We start from the raw sequence: 22,453 nt of genomic DNA, 5'->3' as shown, positions 1-22,453 counted from the left end.
AAGGTCATGAAAGCTGAAAAAATAATTTGGAATGCTATCCCCTTGGTGGCTCTCTGGTCCATTTGGAAGCACAGGAACGAGTGCATCTTCCAAGATTCTCAACCTAACATGGTAGAACTTCTTGAAGTTATCATTATTAGGCTAGCAATCTAGTTAAAAGCCACGTCCTCGGATCTTCCTTTTTCTGTAACTGATTTTCTGCATAATCTGGAGCAAATCAGATTTTGTTTGGGTAGGAGAATGTAAGGTTGTATTGTCTAAAGGGCCTGTTATGTTTCCATTATGATGGTTGCTGCTGGTGGCTGCAATGGTAAGCGCAAGGGTCTGTTCTGTTCTGCTATGCAAAGGGTCTGTTTCTGTTCTTTTTTTTTTTTATCTGCTGGTGCTTACTGCTGTCATCTGTTTTGATTGTTGTGTGCCCATCTTGGGTAAGTTTGGGTGTGGTCCTGCAGGTGGATGGATAAGGTGGGCTGTTATGTCCTGCAGTAGGTTTCTTATGCCAACTCAAGGGCTGTGATGGTCTGAATTGGTGTGAGTCCTGGGAGTCCTGGGAGTGTTTCAGGTAGAACAAAATTCTGTTGGTGCTTAAGGACCTCTGTTAATAGTGGTGATAATAGAGAGAGGTTCGAGAGTGTTATGCTGGGTTTGGGTGTTTGCAAGGTCTTTTTGTATTTTGGTGTTTGCTCGTTGGTCTCTCACCAACTCTGGGGGTGCTAGCAAATGATAGGATGAGCTAGTTTGGTGCCAACCTCGTTGGGATGATCTAGCCCATTGTGATGCCTTTGCACCTCCCTCTTGTCTTTATTGATGTAATTCACTTTGTACATTGTACTAGTTTTCCATCAATAAAGTCTTTTTCTTGCTGTTTCAAAAAAAAAAATATGTTTGAATCGGTTTATTATTAAAAAAATAAATAATTATACTTTAATTATACTCATCATTCATTTTTTACATATAAAATTGATTCCCAACATAAGGTTACCATTATCTAATTAATTTAATTTTTTGTATGAATAATTCACTCGACAAATTTTAAAATATGAAGAACTTAAATCATTCAATTTGACCCCAAAAATGGGCCTATTATTAAAATTGGACAGTCCAATCCATATTTGTAAACAATAATGATCCCTCTAAATGAATAGCTCTAATGAGCTCTAATGATATGAAAAATTAAAAAAGAAAAAAGAGAGAGAGTTGATTGAGAGCTCTAAAAAAGGAGCACTAAACCAACTCTAATGAGTTGGAAATTCAAAAAAAAAAAAAAAAAAAAAAAAAAAGATAAACACCATCACATCATGGGGGGCAAGCTCCATATTTAGAGCTTCCAAACATTTTTGAAAAAATAAATAAAACACAAACATCACTATTATAATAGGGTCCACCCCCAATTAGAGCTCTAAAATATTTTTGTAATTATAAATTAGAGAGGAGACATTTTAACTTCTCGTGCCAAACCAGCCAAGACATCCAGAGGATAATCATAACTATAATAAAATGTGAAAATGATACTTGCATGCAAAGTTTTTATGATTAGTATCATAAGAGCTTTTAATCGATTCACCTAAATTACCTATGAGGAGGATCCTTTCTGTCCAGATTTTGAATTAGTGTTATTTGAGTCTATGGAGTTCATCATAAATCTCATTTTGATGAACCAAATTCAAGTTTAAGATTAAAAAAAAAAATTAAAATTAATATTTTTTTTAAATAAATTCAATTTTCAAATGAATGTTGATTTATCTTTAATTGAGTCCATTACGAGAAGATGACAAATAATTTTATTTTTATATAGTTTAACGTGCATATAAGCTTAATGAATCAAATTCAAGTTTAAGATAGAAATTTACATAACTAATATTTTTTTAAATAAATTTAAATTTAATTTATTTACCAAACAAGTTCATCTCTAGCAAATTCCAATAAATTAGATACGACTGGAGCTTTGTTGAGTTGGTTTATATTATGACCCTTGAAAATATTTGTGATGTGGTCCATTTCGTGAGTAGATCAATTTCCAATTTTGTCATACAGATCTTCCAAAATTTTCATATTATCTATATTTCTCATAAAATATTTTAAGAAAATAGCAATTCAGGCATAAATTTGATGGGGGGGGGGGGGAAATTGAGATCAATGACAAACTTTAATAATTAAAGTTATGATTTTTTTAATTTTATTTTATAAATCTGTAATTAATTTAAGAAAGTATATTGATTTGTAATTTCCCAAATATTTTGAGATTGTGTTTTCTCCAAGATATTAGTTTCAAAACTTTTTAGATGCACATAATTTTTTAACGTCAATCTATATAAGACTTTATCCCTATTTTAGTTGGGTCTCTTGCCCGTGGATGATTGGAATAGTCACCCAAATTAGTCTTTCTGTTGGGTTGGTTAATAAGTTATCAAAATACCTAAAACAGAAATTAAGGTGGAGTCTCTCATGCAAACTTCCAATTACAGTCGCTCATGCTCTATATATATTGTAAAGGGTGTGGATTGCCTCTTATTGGTCTGGACAATCCAATTTGGTCTACTGTAAGCTGATTCAGGGTTTATTTTAATGATTTGAACTATTTTATATAGTTTGCTTGGAAGATCATCTATGTTAGAGATCACATTAATTAGATATCAATAATCACTTGATCGGGTTACATTTACTTAAAAAATAGATAATCTACTTCAAATCATACTATTTTATTAATTATTTTTCAAACAAATGTGATAAGATCAAATGACTTCTAATATCTAATCAATTTAATTTTTTTTGGCATGGATAATCATGAGCTCAAAAAGTTTTACAAAATAAACAATTCAAATTATTGATACTAGTATATCACTCTTGCTATGCTCGGGATTGAATTTAAAAAATTATTTATGATTATGTCAAACATAATCATAAATAAAATATATATCATTTTAAAAGAAAATGTTGACATTGCATAATTAAAATAATAAAAATAAGAATTTATAACATTTGTTCAAAATTTACTAAATAAATAAAACAAAGTATAACTACAATTTGAATTGTTGTGGGTCTTTCATCAGCATTCCTGCATTGTTAACATGATAGTTAGTATTATAATTGATAAATAACACATATATTATGTATTTATAAAATATTATAAAGTACAAATGTTATGCTTACATATTATATATTTTTATTTTTATTTTTATTGTTTTACTTTCTAAAAGATATAGACATTTTTCAAACCAATCTATATTTAAAACAAAGGTCACGCACGGTGCACAATCTAGCTGACGTTGCATTGTTGGTAAAGGTATGATAAATGTATAGGCATGACACAATATAATCTTTAATCATTCTAACCCCATTATCCTGTAAATTTTCGAATTATAATATTGTGTTTGAAAATGTAAGAATAATTTATTTATAATAAACTTTATAGTTTCGTACCTTTGATCTCATATTCTTCAATATGATAATTGACATCACAAGATAAACTCTGTCCGTTTATCTTGAATAATGAGATTTATTGAACTAGTATTGTCTTTGATCACAAAGTTAACATTGCATCTAATCAAAAATAAATAAATAAAAAAAATACACCCAATCATGAATTAAGTTAATTAATAGTTAAAAAAAACAACCATTTAAAAAAAAAATACAGTGAGTTTAAAAACCCAATTACAAAATACAATGTAATCATCATCATCAATGGTGGGTATTTTATGTGAACCTAATGAATATAATCTTTTTTTTTTTTTTCCAAAAAAGAGAGATTCAAAATATAATTACTGTATTAAAAATTAAATTAAGTTCAATCACAATCACAAATTACAATATAATCATCATTAATAGTGGGTACTTTATGCGAGCCTAATGAATGCAATCTAATTTTTTGTTTTTTTTTTTCTTTCGAAAAACATGTATTAAAAATACAATCACCATGTGATTGTATTCAAAAGAACATGAAGACACTATTTTTTTTTTAAAAAAAAAAAAAACACAAATTAAATGGAATGTAAAAAATCATAATTATTTAAAAAAATAAAATCACCGTATGATCAAAATGGAGTGCAAAAAAACACAATCACATTTTTGTTCATAAAAATAAATAAGTAAATAAATAAAACAATAAAACAATAAAGTCAATTGGTAATTAAAAAATACAATTATGTTTTTTTTCAAAAAAAATAATGAGTTAAAAACTCAATTACAAATTAAGTTAATTAATAGTTAAAAAGCATAATGAATACAATGAATTAAAAAATCCAATTACAAAATGTAATCTAATCATCATCATCAATATTGCGTACTTTATGTGAACATAATGAATACAATCTATTTTTTTTTATAAAAAAAAAAACATAGATTAAAAATACAATCACCGTATTAAAAAATAAAGTAAGTCCAATCACACTGACAAAATACAGTCCAATCATCATCAATAGTTAATACTTTATGTGAATCTAATGAATACAATCATTCTTAATCATCAATAGTTAATACTTTATGTAAACCTAATTAATATAATCATTCTTAATCAATTTAAAAATATAGTCACCATATTAAAAAATAAATGATTTACTTACAGATTTTGAAATGTTTTCATTCCAAGATGCTGTCTTAATCTTTCTCCTAAACTACTGTGTAGGTTGTTGCTGCTACGTAAGGATTAGGCTGCTATGATAGGTTTAGGTTTAGGCTGCTGCATTAGGTTTAGGTTATTCACTCTCTCCCAAACTTTAGGCTACTGTGATAGGGGTAATGAGATTTAGGTAAATATCTATATATTATTTAAATCATAGGGTGGAAAAGTTTTGTTTTTTTTAAATCAGAAAATTGAGGAATAAGGATTGGAATAATAGAGTTCCCACAAAGTTTGTGGGTTAAAAAAGATTATTTTCCTTATATAATGGATAAGCACTAAATCGACCCACAGTAGACTGAACTAGACGATTTTGACCAACTGGAGACAATTAAGTCCCATGTATTATAAACTTTATATGTTAAGAGCACATTTGTTTGGGATATTAAGAAGGGGATTGAAAGTGGAGGGAATATGCGGGGTTCATTAGATTTTTAATTCGATATTTGAGTGTGGGATAAGAAGAAAATGATTAGAGATGAAAAGAAATTAAGAATTGTAGTATTATAATGATTATACCTCGTCACATAATTGTTATTCTTGAAGGGTAAAAAATATTAAAATATTTTTATTTCATCACAATCAAAAATATTTTATTCCTTCCATCTGATGATTTATTCAATTTATTATCTCATGACATAACTTATCCCTTATTATTTTATCTATAATCATATCATATATTTAATTATTTTTCTCATCTAATTCCATAATGTAACCTATATCTCACAATCTTATTAATAATCCATCGTATTTAACCACAGAAAAAATAATTTCACAATCAAATATAGCCTAAAGAAGCCATTGTGTGACATGTCTAAGAACAAATACAAGGACCAATTAAGGACATACCTACCCTCTAAACCAACTCACAGCTTTTCCACTATATAAAGGCTCAAGAGCCAAGTATTTTTCTCCAACTCTTGCCTTCAGTTCTATCATCCATTGTTTGATAATACTTTGGGTTTGTTTGTGGGGAGGGTGATTGTTGAGATGGGTCTAACTGGTAAGTTGGTAAGGCAAGTAGAGATCAAGTCTGATGGTGATGTGTTCCATGAACTCTTTAGAGACAAACCACACCATATCTCCACCATGTCCCCTGGTAACATACATGGCGTTGATTTGCATGAAGGTGATTGGGGACATGTTGGCTCTGTCATTTCTTGGAACTACACTCATGGTAAGCCTACACCAACACCAACACCAATTAACCCTAATTTAACACCTTTCTTTTTTCTTTTCTTTTTTTCCTTTTTCCTTATACCAAAGATAAGTGGAAAATTTACAATTACGATTTTTATAAATTGTCGTTAAAACTTACAATTAGTAACATTTCTATGACGAATTTTTTAAATTATTGCTGAAAGTTAAAAATTAGTGATTTTTTTTTCATGACGATTTTTTAAATTGTTGCTAAAATTTATAATTAATGACATTTTTGTGACAATTTTTAAACTGTCACTGAAAATTAATAATTAGTGACTTTTTTTAATAATATTTGGTAAAAAAAGTCATCAATTAGCATAGAACCTATTGAACAATAAATTTACTTATCATAACCTATATGAAAATAAATAAAGAACGAATTCGTGGTCCATAATAAAGTTCAGGTCCAGGTCTCTAAGTGGCCAAGTCCATAATCTATTGATCTGTATTTTTAGGCCTCGTTTGACAACCTTCAGTTTTAGTCAAAAAGTCACTATAACTTGTCATATCACTCTCTCTATTTTTCTGTACATCTTTGCATAAAAAGTTAAAAATTACTAAAATAGCTAGTTTCTAAAGGAGGCTTTAATTTGCTCGGTGATGAATGGATTTGACCACAATGGTCGAAATTAGGTTAGACTCAACCGACTCAAAACGCCAACCCAGTCATCGATGGGGAATGGAATTTAGGTTGTGTTTGATTGGAGGATTTGATGTGGAAAAAAAAAAAAAAAAAAGTTGATAAAAAATTGATAAGATTCAAATTTATAGATCAAGTCTGATGGTGATGTGTTCCATGAATTGTTTAGACACAAACCACACCATATCTCCACCATGTGCCCTGGTGACATGGTGTTGATTTGCATGAAGGTGATTGGGGACATGTTGGCTCTGTCATCTCTTGGAAATGATAAAAATGAATTTATATATGAACCAGCATTTTGTGTTCTTATAGACCATGATCTTGTGAATCTAATGGTGTACTCATCATCTCTTTTATACAATCTCATTCTTAGGTGTCAATATATAATTCTTACTCAAGTTTTAAATATCAGTTGTTTTGTATTGTAACATCAGTTACATATTAAGATTTTGAACTTTTAATGTTGTTATTTATATATAGGTTAATCATATCTGATAATGACTGATTTATGAGCATTGCTGATATCAATTTATATCGCAATAGTTATTTAAAATCATGTTGCAGAAGTATATATGTTGTTTTATTGATCATTTAAAAAAAAAAAATCAATTACTCAAATTCACATAAAATACTAAAAAAAAAAAAAGCCACCTCACATTTAGGCCTTGTTTGGCAATTTATTATTTTAGCCTAAAAGTCAAAAAGACACTAAAAAAATTAAAAAACCAACAATCTATTTCAAAAAGTTAGATTTTATTTTTTTTCTACTTTTTGCACATCTTTTCGTATAAAACTAAAAAATATTCTAAATATATTAATTTTTTTAATCTCATATTTTAACTAAAAAACTAAAAAATTACTTAAAATAATTTATTTTCAAACGAGACCTTAATCTATTTCTTGAACTGGGTAAATTTTTGGATGATGGTGTAGGTGGGAAAAAGAAGGTTGCTAAGGTGGTTGTCGAAGCAATAGATGAGGAAAACAAGTCAGTGGCCCACAAGGTTATTGATGGAGATCTCAGAGAGCTGTACAAGGCATTCAAAGGCACTGTCCATGTCGATACGAAGGGCGAAAACAACTTGGTGACCTGGACTTTTGAGTATGAGAAGAAGAGTGAGAATGTTGAAGATCCAAATACGTTGATGGATTTCCTCATCAATGTCACCAAAGATATTGAGACTCACCATCTCAAGTAATTGACACCTTTGGCTGTGTGTGTGTCAAATGTCAATCTTATCATCTAATAATTACAGTGCGGTGAAGCTTCTAAGTAAAGTGTGTAAGACAAAATAAATAAATAAAAAGTCAACTCTTTTCTCTAATAGCTTAAGTTGCAGAGGGTATTATCAATGCACGAATATCGTGTTTGTAGTTTCTAATATTTTGCCAAATATACATGAGTATGGGATAAGCTTAAGTTAGAATGCCCTCTATAATGACTTAAGTTTTTAGATGAATTGACTGTTAACAATTTACATATATAATCTATTTTGTGGCTACTTTTGTATCAGTCGATACTGTAATTTATTTGTTAATTTTCATGGTGATGAAATTTTTATTAGTAGAATTCTCTCTATCTCTCTTTGTTAATCTCTTATACAAAAATAGACATATACACTACAACAAAATTGAATTTTTACGACTTACAATACATGTCATAGAAACTCTTTCACGGCATGCACACAAATGCCGTTATATGAGATGCCGTGAAAAGTTGAGCGTCATTTATAACATGCAGGTAAAGTTGTAAAAAATAATAAATTAAACATTAATAACATACTTTGTATATCGTATATAATTTTTTACAATTTTTTTTTGTCATGCCATAAATCATCATACTTTCCATGACATAATTTTATATGTCGTAGAAGATTATTTTTAATATATTTATGACATACTATGTATGCTATATATAATCTTTTACGACATTTTCTTGCATGTTATGCATTATTACACTTTTCATAACATAATTTTATATGCCGTAAAAGATTATTTTTAGTATATTTTTGATATACTTTGTATACCGTATATAATCTTTTACAGCATTTTCTTGCATGTCATAAATTATTACACTTTTCATGACATAATTTTATATGCCGTAGAAGGTTATTTTTAATATTATATATATATATATATAGAGAGAGAGAGAGAGAGAGAGAGAGAGAAGAAAAGCAAATTCAAAGCTAAAGTATACTGATATAAAACGTGTACAATCCCAAATTCCTAATACAATAAACCCATCAAAGCAAGTGCTTAACTCAAGTGAAATGAACTTTCATACATTAAATTTACCAACTTATGGCACAAATACAAATGATAACATAAATTAAGAAGTACAAATCAAAAGAGACTACATGTCTCGATATATACAATGATCCAAAACAAAACAAAAAGTTCCAAGCCAAGTCTAAGAGCAAACAGTAGTATTCACACAACATGTATATGTTAGGATCAAACACACACCCAGAAAAATATCACACACACACAGAGAACACAATATTTACGTGGTTCGGCCCAATGCCTACATCCACGGACAGAAATGAGAATTTTCACTAAAATGGAGCAAAATACAAAATACAGAGGAGGAGATGAAACTCACTCAACTCACAGCTCTTACTCTTCAATTTCTGATATATCACATCCTCTCCCTCCCGTCTCTATTTATACACAAAAGGAGTAGGTGGGAGAGCCTTCATTCTTGACTTGGGTAGCCTCCATTCTTGACCCTTGCTATGGTTGGTGGCTGCCAAGCTTGACTTGGTTGGTTGCCTTCCCATGTTTTTCATGCATGTGGGTTGGAACAACAATTCTCCCCCTCCATACCCATATGCATGACTGACTTCTCACTTGAAGTCCATCCCGACAATGTCTCTGCAAATTTCGAGTTTGTCTCTCGAGACAACCTTTGTAAGCATGTCAGCTGGATTCTTATCTGTGTGGATCTTGGTCAGTTCCAATAACTGCTTGTCCATCACTTCGCGTATCCAATGATACCGAACATCAATGTGCTTTGTGCGAGAATGGTACATTGAATTCTTGCTCAGGTCTATGGCACTCTGACTATCACAATGTACCGTGAACTTTTCTTGTTTTAATCCTAATTCTTGGAGAAACCGTTTCAACCACAACATTTCTTTCCCGGCTTCTGCTGCGGCAATATACTCTGCCTCAGTTGTGGATAAAGCAACACACTTTTGTAGCTTGGACTGCCAAGACACAGCTCCCCCTGCGAAAGTGAACAGCAATCCTGATGTAGATTTCCTACCATCAAGATCGCCTGCCATATCTGAATCAGTATAGCCTTCCAAGACTGGTTTAGCATCTCTAAAGCACAAACACATTTTTGCTGTACCCTTGAGGTACCTCAGAATCCACTTGACTGCTTCCCAATGCTCTTTTCCTGGATTGGAAAGGAATCTGCTTACAACTCCAACCGCATGAGCAATATCTGGTCGGGTGGACACCATTGCATACATCAAACTCCCTACAGCGGATGAGTAGGGAATCGCCTCCATCTCTTGTCTTTCCTTCGTAGAGGAGGGACAAGAATTCTTGCTCAGCTTGAAATGATTAGCCAGCGGAGTACTGACTGGCTTGGCATCTTTCATGTTGAACTTCTCAATTACTCGTTCAATGTACTTCTCCTGTGACAGCCACAACTTCTTGGCTTTCCTGTCACGCACAATATTCATGCCCAAAATTTGCTGTGCAGGGCCTAGGTCCTTCATGTCAAAGGACTGTAATAACTCCTTCTTCAGTGATCTGATTGTTGTGGCATCTTGTCCAACGATCAACATGTCATCAACATAGAGCAAAAGTATGATAAAGTTTCCACCGGGAAATGTCCTGACATAAACACACTGGTCTGCAACAGTTCTCTTGTACTCATGACCTACCATAAATGAGTCAAACTTCTTGTACCACTGTCTCGGCGCTTGTTTGAGGCCGTAGAGACTCTTCTTCAATCTGCAGACTAAGTTTTCTTTCCCTTTGACTTCAAAATCTTCTGGCTGCTCCATGTAAATTTCTTCCTTCAGATCACCATGGAGAAATGCTGTCTTCACATCCATTTGTTCAAGTTCCAAATTCAAACTAGCTGCTAGTCCCAAAACTACTCGAATGGATGTCATTTTCACAACTGGCGAGAAGATTTCATCAAAATCAATACCTTTCTTCTGTCCAAAACCTTTGACAACCAATCGAGCCTTATACTTGACTAGCTTTCCGCTGCCATCTTTCTTCAACTTGAACACCCATTTGTTCTGCAATGCTTTTCGACCCTGGGGAAGTTTCACCAAATCATAAGTCTGATTCTTCTGCAAGGATTGCATCTCTTCTTGCATAGATTGCTGCCAGCTACTCTTCTTCTTATGATTTTGAGCTTCTTGAAAACTTTCTGGCTCCCCCTCATCGGTAAGCAAAATATACTCAGAAGCAGGGTATTTGGTTGACGGCTTAAATTCTCTTGTTGATCTTCGTAACTGTGGACCAACAGTCTCTGGTAGAGGGGGTTGTGGCTCCCCCTGCTCAACACCCTCTGCTTCTGGATCTTCTTCTTCTAGAAATCCATCCTGCAACTCTACATTATTGACTGCATGCTGTGGTAACTCTTCTTCATCAGTGGCATGCTGTGATGGTGCAGGGTTTGGAATAATTTCTGAAACATCATCAACTTTGGGTTTGGCTGGTTGCCCAAAGTCTTCAAAGGTCTGGCCTTCTTGAAACACCACATCTCGGCTTCGAATGACCTTTTTGTGTTTCGGATCCCACAATCTGTATCCAAATTCTTCATCTCCATAGCCAATAAAGATGCATGGAGTGGCTTTGTCATCCAGCTTCTGTCTGTGCTCCTTGGATACATGTGCAAATGCTTTGCACCCAAACACTCTCAAGTGAGAGTAAAAGATCTCCCTTCCAGACCATACTTCTTCTGGAATCTGAAAATTCAGTGGAACTGATGGCGATCTGTTGATCAAATAGCAAGCAACACGAACAGCTTCTCCCCAAAATGGCTTTGGTAGCTTTGCCATTTTGAGCAAACATCTGACCTTCTCCACAATGGTTCGGTTCATTCTCTCGGCTATACCATTGTGTTGTGGGGTTCCAGGAACAGTCTTCTCATGCCGGATGCCGTGAGTAGCACAGTAGGCTTTAAATTCCTTTGACGTGTACTCGCCTCCATTGTCTGTTCGGAGACATTTCAGCTTCTTTTCAGTCTCCCTTTCCACCATAGCATGGAATGTCTGAAAATGCTGGAACACCTCAGCTTTGGTCTTTAAGACATAAACCCATACCTTCCGTGATGCATCATCAATGAATGTCAGAAAGTATTTTCTACCACCCAAAGATTCCACTTCAATGGGACCGCAAACATCAGAGTATACTCTGCTCAACAACTCTGATTGTCTTCTGGATGATGAATGGAAAGCTACTCTATGATGCTTCCCAAACAAGCAGTTGTCACAAGGATTTAATTTTGCATCTTTGGCAAAGGGAATAAGTGACTTCTTTGCCAAAATCTGTAACCCTTTCTCACTCATGTGACCCAGCCTTTTGTGCCACAAATTTGGTGACGTCTCATCTTCTGCTGCGTTGAGACTATTTGAATTCACCTCCACATGAGTCTTGTATAGTGTGCCAATTGCCTGTCCTTTGGCTACCACGAGAGATCCCTTTTTCAACTTCCATATGCCTTTGCCAAAGTAGTTCTCATAGCCTTGTCGATCTAAGGCTATCCCTGAAATAAGATTCAGGCGTAAATCGGGAACATGCCTGACATCTTTCAACACCATCGTGCACCCAACTTTGGTTTGGATATGAACATCACCAATTCCCACAATTTTTGAAAAACTGGAGTTACCCATCTTCACTGTACCAAAATCTCCAGCTTGGTACGTACTGAAGAACTCCTTCTGGGATGTAGCGTGGTAGGAAGCTGCTGTATCTACCACCCACTCGGTGTCGTTGTCTGACATATGGAGGCATTCTTCTTCTTCAACAGAGAATAATGCAATATCCTCTGAGACAGTAACTGCTGTGTTCCCATCTTCGGTATTTGGCTGTCTATTGCCTTGTTGTTGTTGTCCCTTCAAGGCATAGCAATACTTCTTTATGTGACCCTCCTGGCCACAATGGTAACATTTGAACCTTGGCCGGCTCGTTCCTTCTTTGAATTTCCCTCTGTCTTGAGATCTTCCTTTGCTGCGTCCTCTACTTTTGCTTCTTCCCCTGCCCCTGCCTCTGCTTTTATTTTCTGTGACGAGGGCATGGGATTGATCTCCACCCATTTCTTTCTTTCTTGCCTCTTCACTAAATAAGGCATCTGTAACCATGCTCATGGTCAGTTTCCCTTCTGGGGCAGAGTTGCTGAGAGACACCACCAATGTCTCCCAACTGTCTGGCAAAGAACTGAGCAGCAATAGGGCTTGCATCTCATCATCTAACTCCATTTTGACAGTTGCTAGTTGGTTCACCAAATTGTGAAACTCACTGGTGTGTTCAGCAACAGAGATACCGCCTTTCAACTTCAAATTCACAAGTCTTCTCATCAGGAGGGCTTTGTTCCGAGCAGTCTTTGACTGGTACATGCCTTCTAACTTTGTCCAGAGAGCATAGGCATCAGTCTCCTGGGCGACATAGTGGAAGACACTGTGATCAATCCATTGTCTGATCTGGCCAATGGTCTTTCGGTTCTTCCGCTTCCAGTCTTCGTCTTTTTCCGTTGGTGGTTTAACTCCATTAAGCTCAATGGGGTCAAACAAATCTCGGCAATACAAGACATCTTCCATTCTGGGCTTCCAAATGGCATAATTGGAAGCATTTAACTTTATCATGGAACCTGAAGTCGACGTTGATTCCTCCATCATACAATAATGATCGTTGGCTGAAAAACAAGTTTTGCTGTGAAGTCCGGACTGATCAAATTAGCCGGAAAAGCACTTCGGATTGCCAAAATAAAAACTTCAAATTTTTCCAAACTTATTTGCAAAATCTGACCGTACGGATGTGTCCGGAATACTCCAAATAGTTGGAAACCACTATTGGATCACCCAAATCGGATCTCAAATGGCTTAGATCAAGCCAAAACAGATTGAATGGTTCAGATCGGCAGAATCTGGTGCGCCTGCGAAGCACCAGATTATTCCTCCGGTTCTGCTGACGTCAGCGGCTCAGTCAGCGGCTTGGTCAGCGGCTTGGTCAACTCGGCTCCGGCTCGGCTTGGGGCGCGCGTGCTGATGGCGCGTGTAAGGCACGCGCTGGTTCCTCAGTCGTCTTCCTCCTTGAACCGCGCGTGGAGCGCGTGTCTGAGAGTGGGATCACGCGCCGGGTGCCTGAACGGCGCGTGTTGGCGCGTGATGAGAGTGGGATTCACGCGCCAACTTCCAGGGGCGCGTGGGAGCGCGTGCGGCCTCCGTTTGGTGTCTGTTTTATATTTCTGGACTCCTCTCGTCGAGTCCTTGCTCCTGGTATGCTCAAAATCGGATTTCGAGCAATACGATTTCTGGGCAATTTCGAAACAATACTCTGTTTTTTCGAAAAACGTACAACTTGGCTCTGATACCACTTTGTTAGGATCAAACACACACCCAGAAAAATATCACACACACACAGAGAACACAATATTTACGTGGTTCGGCCCAATGCCTACATCCACGGACAGAAATGAGAATTTTCACTAAAATGGAGCAAAATACAAAATACAGAGGAGGAGATGAAACTCACTCAACTCACAGCTCTTACTCTCCAATTTCTGATATATCACATCCTCTCCCTCCCGTCTCTATTTATACACAAAAGGAGTAGGTGGGAGAGCCTTCATTCTTGACTTGGGTAGCCTCCATTCTTGACCCTTGCTATGGTTGGTGGCTGCCAAGCTTGACTTGGTTGGTTGCCTTCCCATGTTTTTCATGCATGTGGGTTGGAACAACAGTATACACAACCAAAACAGGAAGCCCACTGTTCAAACCTCATCCCCTATATACATATATGAGGAATAGGGTGAGCTAAAACACAAGTAATAGCATACCAAGAACCAGTGAACATAGGCATGGATTTTCCTTATCCTTATATGGCAATCCATCTTTATCTTCAATTTAACAATAAACAAAATTAAAATTAAAATAAATACTAGTTAGAATTCAGGAAATAAATGACTATTTGTATACATATAATGTAACATATAAACACATAAAAATCAAAAATTTCTCCCCAAATGGTGAAATTATCCATTTAAAGCTGAAAAAAAACTCAATATATACTACAATTCTTTGGAATGAAACAAGATCTAAGAGAATCGAATTAACATTGAATCAACAGACAATAAAAACAAATTATCATCAGTGAGTAGTAGAGATGACAGAGGATTCCGAGATACAACAGGTTCCTGATTTAGAAACAGAAAAACGAACAACAAAACTCACAATTCAGAACAAGAAAAGAGAGAATTTAACACACACACACACACACACACACACACACAGAGGAGTACTCTGAGCTTCGAAGGGAGTGGCTCTGAGACGAGATGAGTCTGGGGATGGCGATGATCGTTTCTGATCCGGAAGCTGCCAAAGAAACAACCCATCGCTCTGACAAATTCAAAATGGACAAAAGCTACCCAAAATTGGGTGGTAACCACATGAAACTGTGATAATTAATTTTATATAGTGGCAAAAGTTACCCAAAAACAATCTGATAAGGCTGTCCAGATTTAGTTTAGACTTACCTGGTGAACCCAAACGGCTGAGAATATCTGAATAAAATGGCATTACTACATAAGGTTCATTGGCATGACTTTATCCAAAGTGATGTTTAGATCATTCACACCCATTGGAGTATAATCTGCCAAAAATGACAACATCTAAAGGGTCATTTGGGAGATGGAGAGGTAAAGAAGTAGCTCCTTGGAGGAGAGCTGCATTGCTTAAGTAGCTCAACTAACTGATTAGGAAACTACAACTTACCTTGATCCTCATTTTTGTTATATTATTTTCACAGTAGCTGCTTTATTTAAAAAAAAATACTTCTATGAATGAAAAAAAAAAATACCTCTATGATTTTTGTATTTGAAAAAAAAATGCTTTTACATATTATATTTTTTTGGGGTGCCAAAGTACACACACTGATGCTATTATATAATATTAATATGTGAATAGTCATCCCATATACACTGTAAAAATACTCATGAAATATAGGAAAACCAAAAGAATTTTGAAAAAATTTAGGGACCATGTCATATACATTATAGAAATACTCCAAAATAGAGGGTTATTGGATGAATTTTGGAGACCTTAGGCCATAAGTAGCTTCCTCACTGACTCTGACTGCAACTGTCTTAACCTGTAGCTAACATGTGGCTACTGTGAAGCATATCTCAAGTTTAACCCTACCTTATAACAACCTTGCAGTGTATATATATACACAAAATACCTCCGTAACATTTCAAAAAAAAAAGAAAGGAAAATAATTGAAGTAGGTTGATTTCCATTAGACTAAATATTTAGGAGGGGCAGCTCAGAAAGTCAAAAACAAACAAAAAAAAAAAGAAAAAAAGAAAAAGAAAAACAGCTCAGTCCATCTGGAATGGCCAAGCTCTAGGGAAGTATTTGGTTCTGGGGTTGGAGATTAAGTCAAATCCGAACAATGGAAACACAATAAAGATAGAAAATAAAACAGACAAACCTTGGTATTGTTGAGTTGGCTACAGATTCTTCCATGTGAAGGAAAGTAGCAGCCAGCTACATGGTGGGGAAGCCATGAGTTGGCCATGAGGCCATGAGGCCATACCATGAGGCCATGAGGCCATGAAGGGAAAGCCACCGAAATAGGCTGGCAGCCAGCTCAATTCCTCTTGCATTTGTAATCTCTATATATAGAGAAGCTAAGGAGAGTTGAGGCACAGCTGAGAGGTGAGAGGCTTAGAGAGCAAAGGAGAAAGTGAGAATTACAGAGTGTTGTAATTACAATTTTGTTCAATATAGTGAATCCGCTGCCCGTGGACGTAGGCGACTTGCCGAACCACGTTAAATCTTGTGTGTTATTGCTTATTTGAGTTCCCTGGTGTGCCCCCGATTCTCAACAATTGGTATCAGAGCTCGGGTTGCGAAAAATCGAATTTTTCCCGAAAGTGCCCAGATTTCGAAGTGCTCAAAATCCACTTTTGACCATACCAGGAGGAAGAACTCCCCGAGAGGAGTCCAGAACAGCAAAAACAGAGCCCAGAAGCCTTCACACGCACCCTCACGCGCTATCTGAACAAAGCGCGTGAGCCCCAGTCTCACCACGCGCCACCACGCGCCGTTCAGGCAACCGGTGCGTGATCCCAGTCGCACCCACGCGCCACACGCGCGTCTCCAGGGAGAAGACGAGCCACGTGGCACCACGTCAGCGCCACGCCAGCACCGCGTCAGCGCCACGTCATCCACCACGTCAGCGCCCCGCGTCCGACAGTCAGCCACGTGTCAGCCCAGTCAGCCTGAGCCGCTGACCAAGCCGAGCCGCTGAGCCGGAGCCGCGTTGACCGCGCCGCCGATCCTCCGTTGACCGTGCCGCCTGCGCCGTTGACCGAGCCGTTGACCAGCCGTTGACCGGAGAAATTATCCGGTGCATCTCAGCGCACCAGATTCTACAGATCTGACCCGTCCAAAGTGTTTTTGCCAGATCGGAGCCATTCGGAGTCTGTTTTTGACGATCCAATAGTGCTTCCCAACTATTTGTAGTATTCCGGACATATCTGTACGGTCAGTTTTTTGAATTGAAGTTTCTAAAAAATGACAGAATCTAGAGCAACCGAGTCCGTAAGTAATTCAGCCAGTACAAGCACTTCTAGGCATTGGACCCCGGTGTCCCATGCCAAGTTCGAGGTAGAGAAGTTCGATGGAAGCAGCAACTTCGGCATGTGGAGATGCGAAGTTAAGGATATGCTTGTCCAAATGAACCTGCACTTCACTCTGGGAGACAAACCAGATGACCTGGACGAGATAGAATGGGAGAGGGTGAATCTCCTGGCTTGCAGTTCCATCCGACTTTGCCTTGCAAAAGAGGAGAAGTATGCCTTTACAGAATATGATATTGCGAAAAATCTTTGGAAGGCGCTGGAAGATAAGTTCATGACAAAGAGCATTGAGAACCGGCTCTACTTGAGGAAGAGGTTGTTTCGTTTCGACTACATTAAAGGTATTTCGATGAACGAACACCTAAATAACTTCAACAAAATTATTACGGATTTGAAGAAGTTGGATGATGACGTTGGTGATGAAGACAAAGCACTGTTATTGTTAAATTCCTTGCCTGACTCGTATGATCATCTCACTACTACTTTACTGTACGGTAAAGAGAAGATCAAGTATATTGATGTTGCAAACGCCTTGGTGAACAATGAGTTCAGAAGGAAAGATAAGTCTGCAAACAGGGACTCAACATCCGAGGCATTAACAGTCAGAGGCAGAACAAATAACAGAAGAAATACAAGGCGAGGAAAGTCTCGCTCAAAATCCAGGGGGAAACCTTCAGACAAAAGACGTCTTGCAAAAGACGAGTGTGCAGCTTGTCACGAGAAGGGACATTGGGCAAAAGATTGTCCAAATAAAGACAAGACAGAAGAGAAGGTGAATATTGCACGAGATGGAGATAATGATGAAGGAGGAGCCTTCACAGTTTCATCATATGGCCAGTCGGATGAATGGATAATAGATTCCGGATGTTCATTCCATATGTGTCCTAACAAGCAGTGGTTCTTGAGCTTACGAGAGTTCGATGGAGGAGTTGTGCTGATGGGCAACGACCAAGCTTGCCAGATAAAGGGGATTGGAACAATTAAACTGAAGATCCATGATGGAACAATCAGAATTCTTGAAGATGTACGGTATGTACCAGATCTAACCAAGAATCTCATCTCAGTGGGAGTTTTAGACTCCAAAGGTTACAGAGTAACCATGGAAGGTGGAGTCCTTAAAGTTATTCGAGGAGCATTGGTTGCAATGAAGGGTACTCGACAGGGAAATTTATATTTCCTAGATGGCTCTACAGTCACAGGGAAAGTGGCTGTCTCCACCAGTTCCAGCTCAGAAGATGATGCATCAGACACTTCCAAACTTTGGCACATGCGCCTAGGGCATGTCGGTGAGAAGGCTTTACAAGGGTTGGTAAAGCAAGGCCTGTTGAAAGGCGCCAAGACGGGGAAGCTTGAGTTCTGCGAGCATTGTGTATTGGGCAAGCAAACAAGAATCAAGTTTGGTACTGCAATTCACCGTACCAAAGGGATTCTAGACTACGTCCACACCGACGTATGGGGTCCTTCCAAGACTGCTTCGTTGGGAGGTAAACACTACTTTGTGTCGTTCATTGATGATTTCTCTAGAAGAGTTTGGATTTATACAATGAAACACAAAGATGAAGTCTTAGACATCTTTCTTACGTGGAAGAAGATGATTGAGACCCAGACAGGCAGACGGATCAAGAAGCTCAGATCTGACAATGGTGGAGAATATACATCAGATCCCTTCTTTGAGGTTTGCCAGAATGCAGGGATAGTAAGACATTTCACAGTTCCTAGAACACCGCAGCAGAATGGAGTTGCAGAACACATAAACCGCACTTTGGTGGAGAAAGTCCGGTGTATGCTGTCACAGTCTGGATTGAGCAAGGCATTTTGGGGCGAGGCATTGAACTATGCTCGTCATCTTGTCAACAGACTACCTACTGCAGCATTAGATGGGAAGACTCCCATGGAGGTATGGTCAGGAGTCCCAGTTACTGATTATGATCAGTTACGTATCTTTGGATGTCCAGCATATTTTCATGTTACAGAATCTAAGTTGGATCCAAGAGCCAAGAAAGCCATCTTCTTGGGCTTCGGTGACGGTGTCAAGGGATACAGACTGTGGTGCCCTGAATCAAAGAAAGTTCTCATCAAAAGAGACGTTACCTTTGATGAGTCTGCAATGCTGAAGCAACCAGATCCTCAACAGAATGAGGAAGCATTGAAGAAGTCAGTGCAGGTGGAGTTTGAGACTCCAGCAAAGACTTGTCAACCAATCAACCATCCTGAAGAAGTCTCAGAGGATAGCTCTGAAGAGAGTTCAGATGAAAATGAAGATCCAGAGGCTCCGCAACAATCAGAACCCATTGCAATCAGGAAAGGAAAAAGGGTTACTAAGAAACCCAGTTGGATGACCGATATGGTAGCCTATGCACTTCCAATCATTGAAGACAATATTCCTTACACTTTCAAAGAAGCTGTGCATAATGCAGAAAGTGTCAAATGGAAGGAGGCTATGGATGAAGAGATCGGGTCACTTCACAAGAACCAGACTTGGGAGTTGGTGCAACTTCCAAAAGGCAAGAAAGCAATTGGGTGTAAGTGGGTTTACACCAAGAAGGAAGGCATTCCAGGCAGAGACAACATCAGATTCAAAGCTAGATTGGTAGCTAAAGGCTATGCTCAGAAAGAAGGAATAGACTACAATGAGGTATTCTCACCTGTTGTGAAGCACACGTCTATTCGCATCTTGTTAGCTTTGGTTGCACAGTTTGATCTCGAGCTCGCCCAACTCGACGTCAAAACTGCCTTCTTACATGGAGATCTTGAAGAGGAGATATACATGTCCCAGCCAGATGGTTTCAAAATTGCTGGAAAAGAGAATTGGGCCTGTAAGCTGAACAAATCGTTGTACGGATTGAAGCAATCCCCGAGACAATGGTACAAGTGATTTGATCGGTTCATGATGAAGACAGAATACACAAGAAGTCAATTTGATCATTGTGTATATTTCCGTAAGCTTCCCGAAGGTTCCTTCATCTATTTGCTCTTATATGTAGATGATATGCTGATTGCATCTACGAGCAAGGTGGAGATTGACAAACTCAAGGCACAGTTAGCAAGGGAGTTTGATATGAAGGATTTGGGAGAAGCAAAGAAAGTTCTTGGCATGGAGATCAAGAGAGACAGGAAGAAGGGCACGGTTTGTCTGACACAAACCCAGTATCTGAAAAAGGTGTTAGACAGATTTGGCATCAATGGGAAAACCAAAGCTTTAAGTACATCATTGGCCCCTCATTTCAAGCTTAGTGCTTCGTTGTCTCCACGCACAGAAGAAGAACGGAAGCATATGGCACAGGTTCCATATGCAAATGCAGTTGGTGCATTAATGTATGCTATGGTTTGTACACGGCCTGACATCTCGCATGCTGTGAGTATGGTAAGCAGGTATATGCATGATCCAGAAAAAAATCACTGGCAGGCAGTGAAATGGATCCTAAGGTACATACATGGCACGGTCAATCTGGGATTGAAGTTCAAGAGAGATAACCGACTCGGGCAGAATTTGGAAGGATATGTGGACTCAGATTATGCTGGTGACTTAGACAAACGCTGGTCAACAACAGGGTATTTATTTACGCTTGCTAAAGGGCCGGTAAGTTGGAGGTCAACGCTTCAGTCAACGGTGGCTTTGTCTACTACAGAGGCAGAGTACATGGCAGTGACAGAAGCCTTTAAGGAAGCTATTTGGCTACATGGGTTGATTGAAGACTTGGGAATTGTTCAGAAGCACGTTAAGGTGTTTTGTGACAGTCAGAGTGCCATTTGTTTGGCAAAGAACCAGGTCCATCATGCCCGCACCAAGCACATTGATGTCCGTTTCCATTTCATCCGAGAAATTGTGAATGAAGGGGATATTCTGCTTCAAAAGATTGGTACTGCAGATAATCCGGCCGATATGCTCACAAAGGTAGTTTCTGGGATCAAGTTCCAACATTGTTTGGACTTGGTCAACATCTCTCGGAACTGAGCACCTTCGGGTGCATGGCAGTGTTGATCGATCACTATGTTGGATAAGAGAATCCTCGCCAAGGTGGAGATTTGTTGAGTTGGCTACAGATTCTTCCATGTGAAGGAAAGTAGCAGCCAGCTACATGGTGGGGAAGCCATGAGTTGGCCATGAGGCCATGAGGCCATACCATGAGGCCATGAGGCCATGAAGGGAAAGCCACCGAAATAGGCTGGCAGCCAGCTCAATTCCTCTTGCATTTGTAATCTCTATATATAGAGAAGCTAAGGAGAGTTGAGGCACAGCTGAGAGGTGAGAGGCTTAGAGAGCAAAGGAGAAAGTGAGAATTACAGAGTGTTGTAATTACAATTTTGTTCAATATAGTGAATCCGCTGCCCGTGGACGTAGGCGACTTGCCGAACCACGTTAAATCTTGTGTGTTATTGCTTATTTGAGTTCCCTGGTGTGCCCCCGATTCTCAACAGGTATGAGGCAAAAGCTGGTCGGGAGAAACATGCATCGTGGATCCCTCTTTACCGGACTCCCACTCGACAACAAAGCAAGCAAGTACCCCCGAACCAAAACTAAACCACAAACTCATGAGCCCAACTGCCTCAATGCGAAAAGCCCTCCTCATCTATTCCAAAAATTTGTCAGATGCCTCGAAAGCACTTTTTGCTCCAGCTGTTGCTTTACCATCGGAGTATGCACTGTCTTCTTCTAGTTTTTCATCTGGTCTTACTCCAAGCAGTTTTTGCATTCCAAGTGCAAACATTCTAGCATTGGAGAGCCTTTGGATATCTGCCACTAACTTCTTGATGCTATCTGCCTCTACAGAATGATAACATATGGAATGTCAAGTGCATCCATCTGGCTAGATAGTCAAGCATGCTTGAAACAAAGTGAGCAATGCTTGACCACATGAAGAAGAGCTGAAACATATATGCTAGAGGGTGCATTTCCTTTATTTTCTTTAGCAATTACACTTGCATAACCGTAACCTTCAGTTTTGCCAATCATCTCCGATGAAATGAGTGACTGTGGTGAAGTCTGATGACTGAATCCCGAATCCATGATTTTTCTTCTCTTACTAAATCCTGACTAGAGCTCTAAACATTGAAGTGATGGAATCAAATTCAACATATCTGAAACTGTACGCTTTCTTGATCTTCTATCATGTGCTATTTGTGCTATTTGTGTTCCTCCCTTCTGTTTAGGTGAGGA

The 22,453-nt window shown here is 37.9% G+C and overlaps 2 protein-coding genes across 7 annotated transcripts; one reads left to right on the top strand and one right to left on the bottom strand.

The window, feature by feature from the left end:
• Nucleotides 1-5,515: 5,515 nt before the first annotated feature.
• Nucleotides 5,516-7,826, top strand: LOC114265056 (kirola-like). Its single transcript, XM_028205795.2, has 2 exons — nt 5,516-5,792; nt 7,395-7,826. Exons 1-2 carry the CDS (start codon nt 5,606-5,608, stop codon nt 7,658-7,660), a joined length of 453 nt encoding a protein of 150 aa, XP_028061596.2. The 5' UTR covers nt 5,516-5,605; the 3' UTR covers nt 7,661-7,826.
• Nucleotides 7,827-14,399: 6,573 nt separating this feature from the next.
• LOC114265028 (uncharacterized) lies at nt 14,400-16,139 on the bottom strand. 6 transcript variants are annotated; one of them, XM_082870690.1, is made up of 5 exons: nt 15,425-16,139; nt 15,187-15,302; nt 14,953-15,074; nt 14,800-14,847; nt 14,400-14,551 (listed from the first exon to the last, which is right to left on the bottom strand). In XM_082870690.1, the coding sequence occupies exons 2-5, from the start codon at nt 15,227-15,229 to the stop codon at nt 14,468-14,470; spliced, it is 297 nt and encodes a 98-aa protein (XP_082726816.1). In that variant the 5' UTR covers nt 15,230-15,302; nt 15,425-16,139; the 3' UTR covers nt 14,400-14,467. The 6 variants fall into 6 exon arrangements, 3 of the variants coding, with proteins under 3 accessions (XP_082726816.1, XP_082726817.1, XP_082726815.1); XM_082870691.1 differs by having other exon boundaries at nt 15,510-16,139; XM_082870689.1 differs by lacking the exon at nt 15,425-16,139 and having other exon boundaries at nt 15,187-15,418.
• Between the last annotated feature and the right edge of the window lie 6,314 nt (nt 16,140-22,453).

This window comes from Camellia sinensis, chromosome 5, assembly GCF_055761805.1.
Source record: "Camellia sinensis isolate YWXY chromosome 5, ASM5576180v1, whole genome shotgun sequence".
NCBI lineage: Eukaryota > Viridiplantae > Streptophyta > Magnoliopsida > Ericales > Theaceae > Camellia > Camellia sinensis.
The sequence above is the reverse complement of the archived record's forward strand: the minus strand, read 5'-3'. Positions and strand labels throughout refer to the sequence as shown.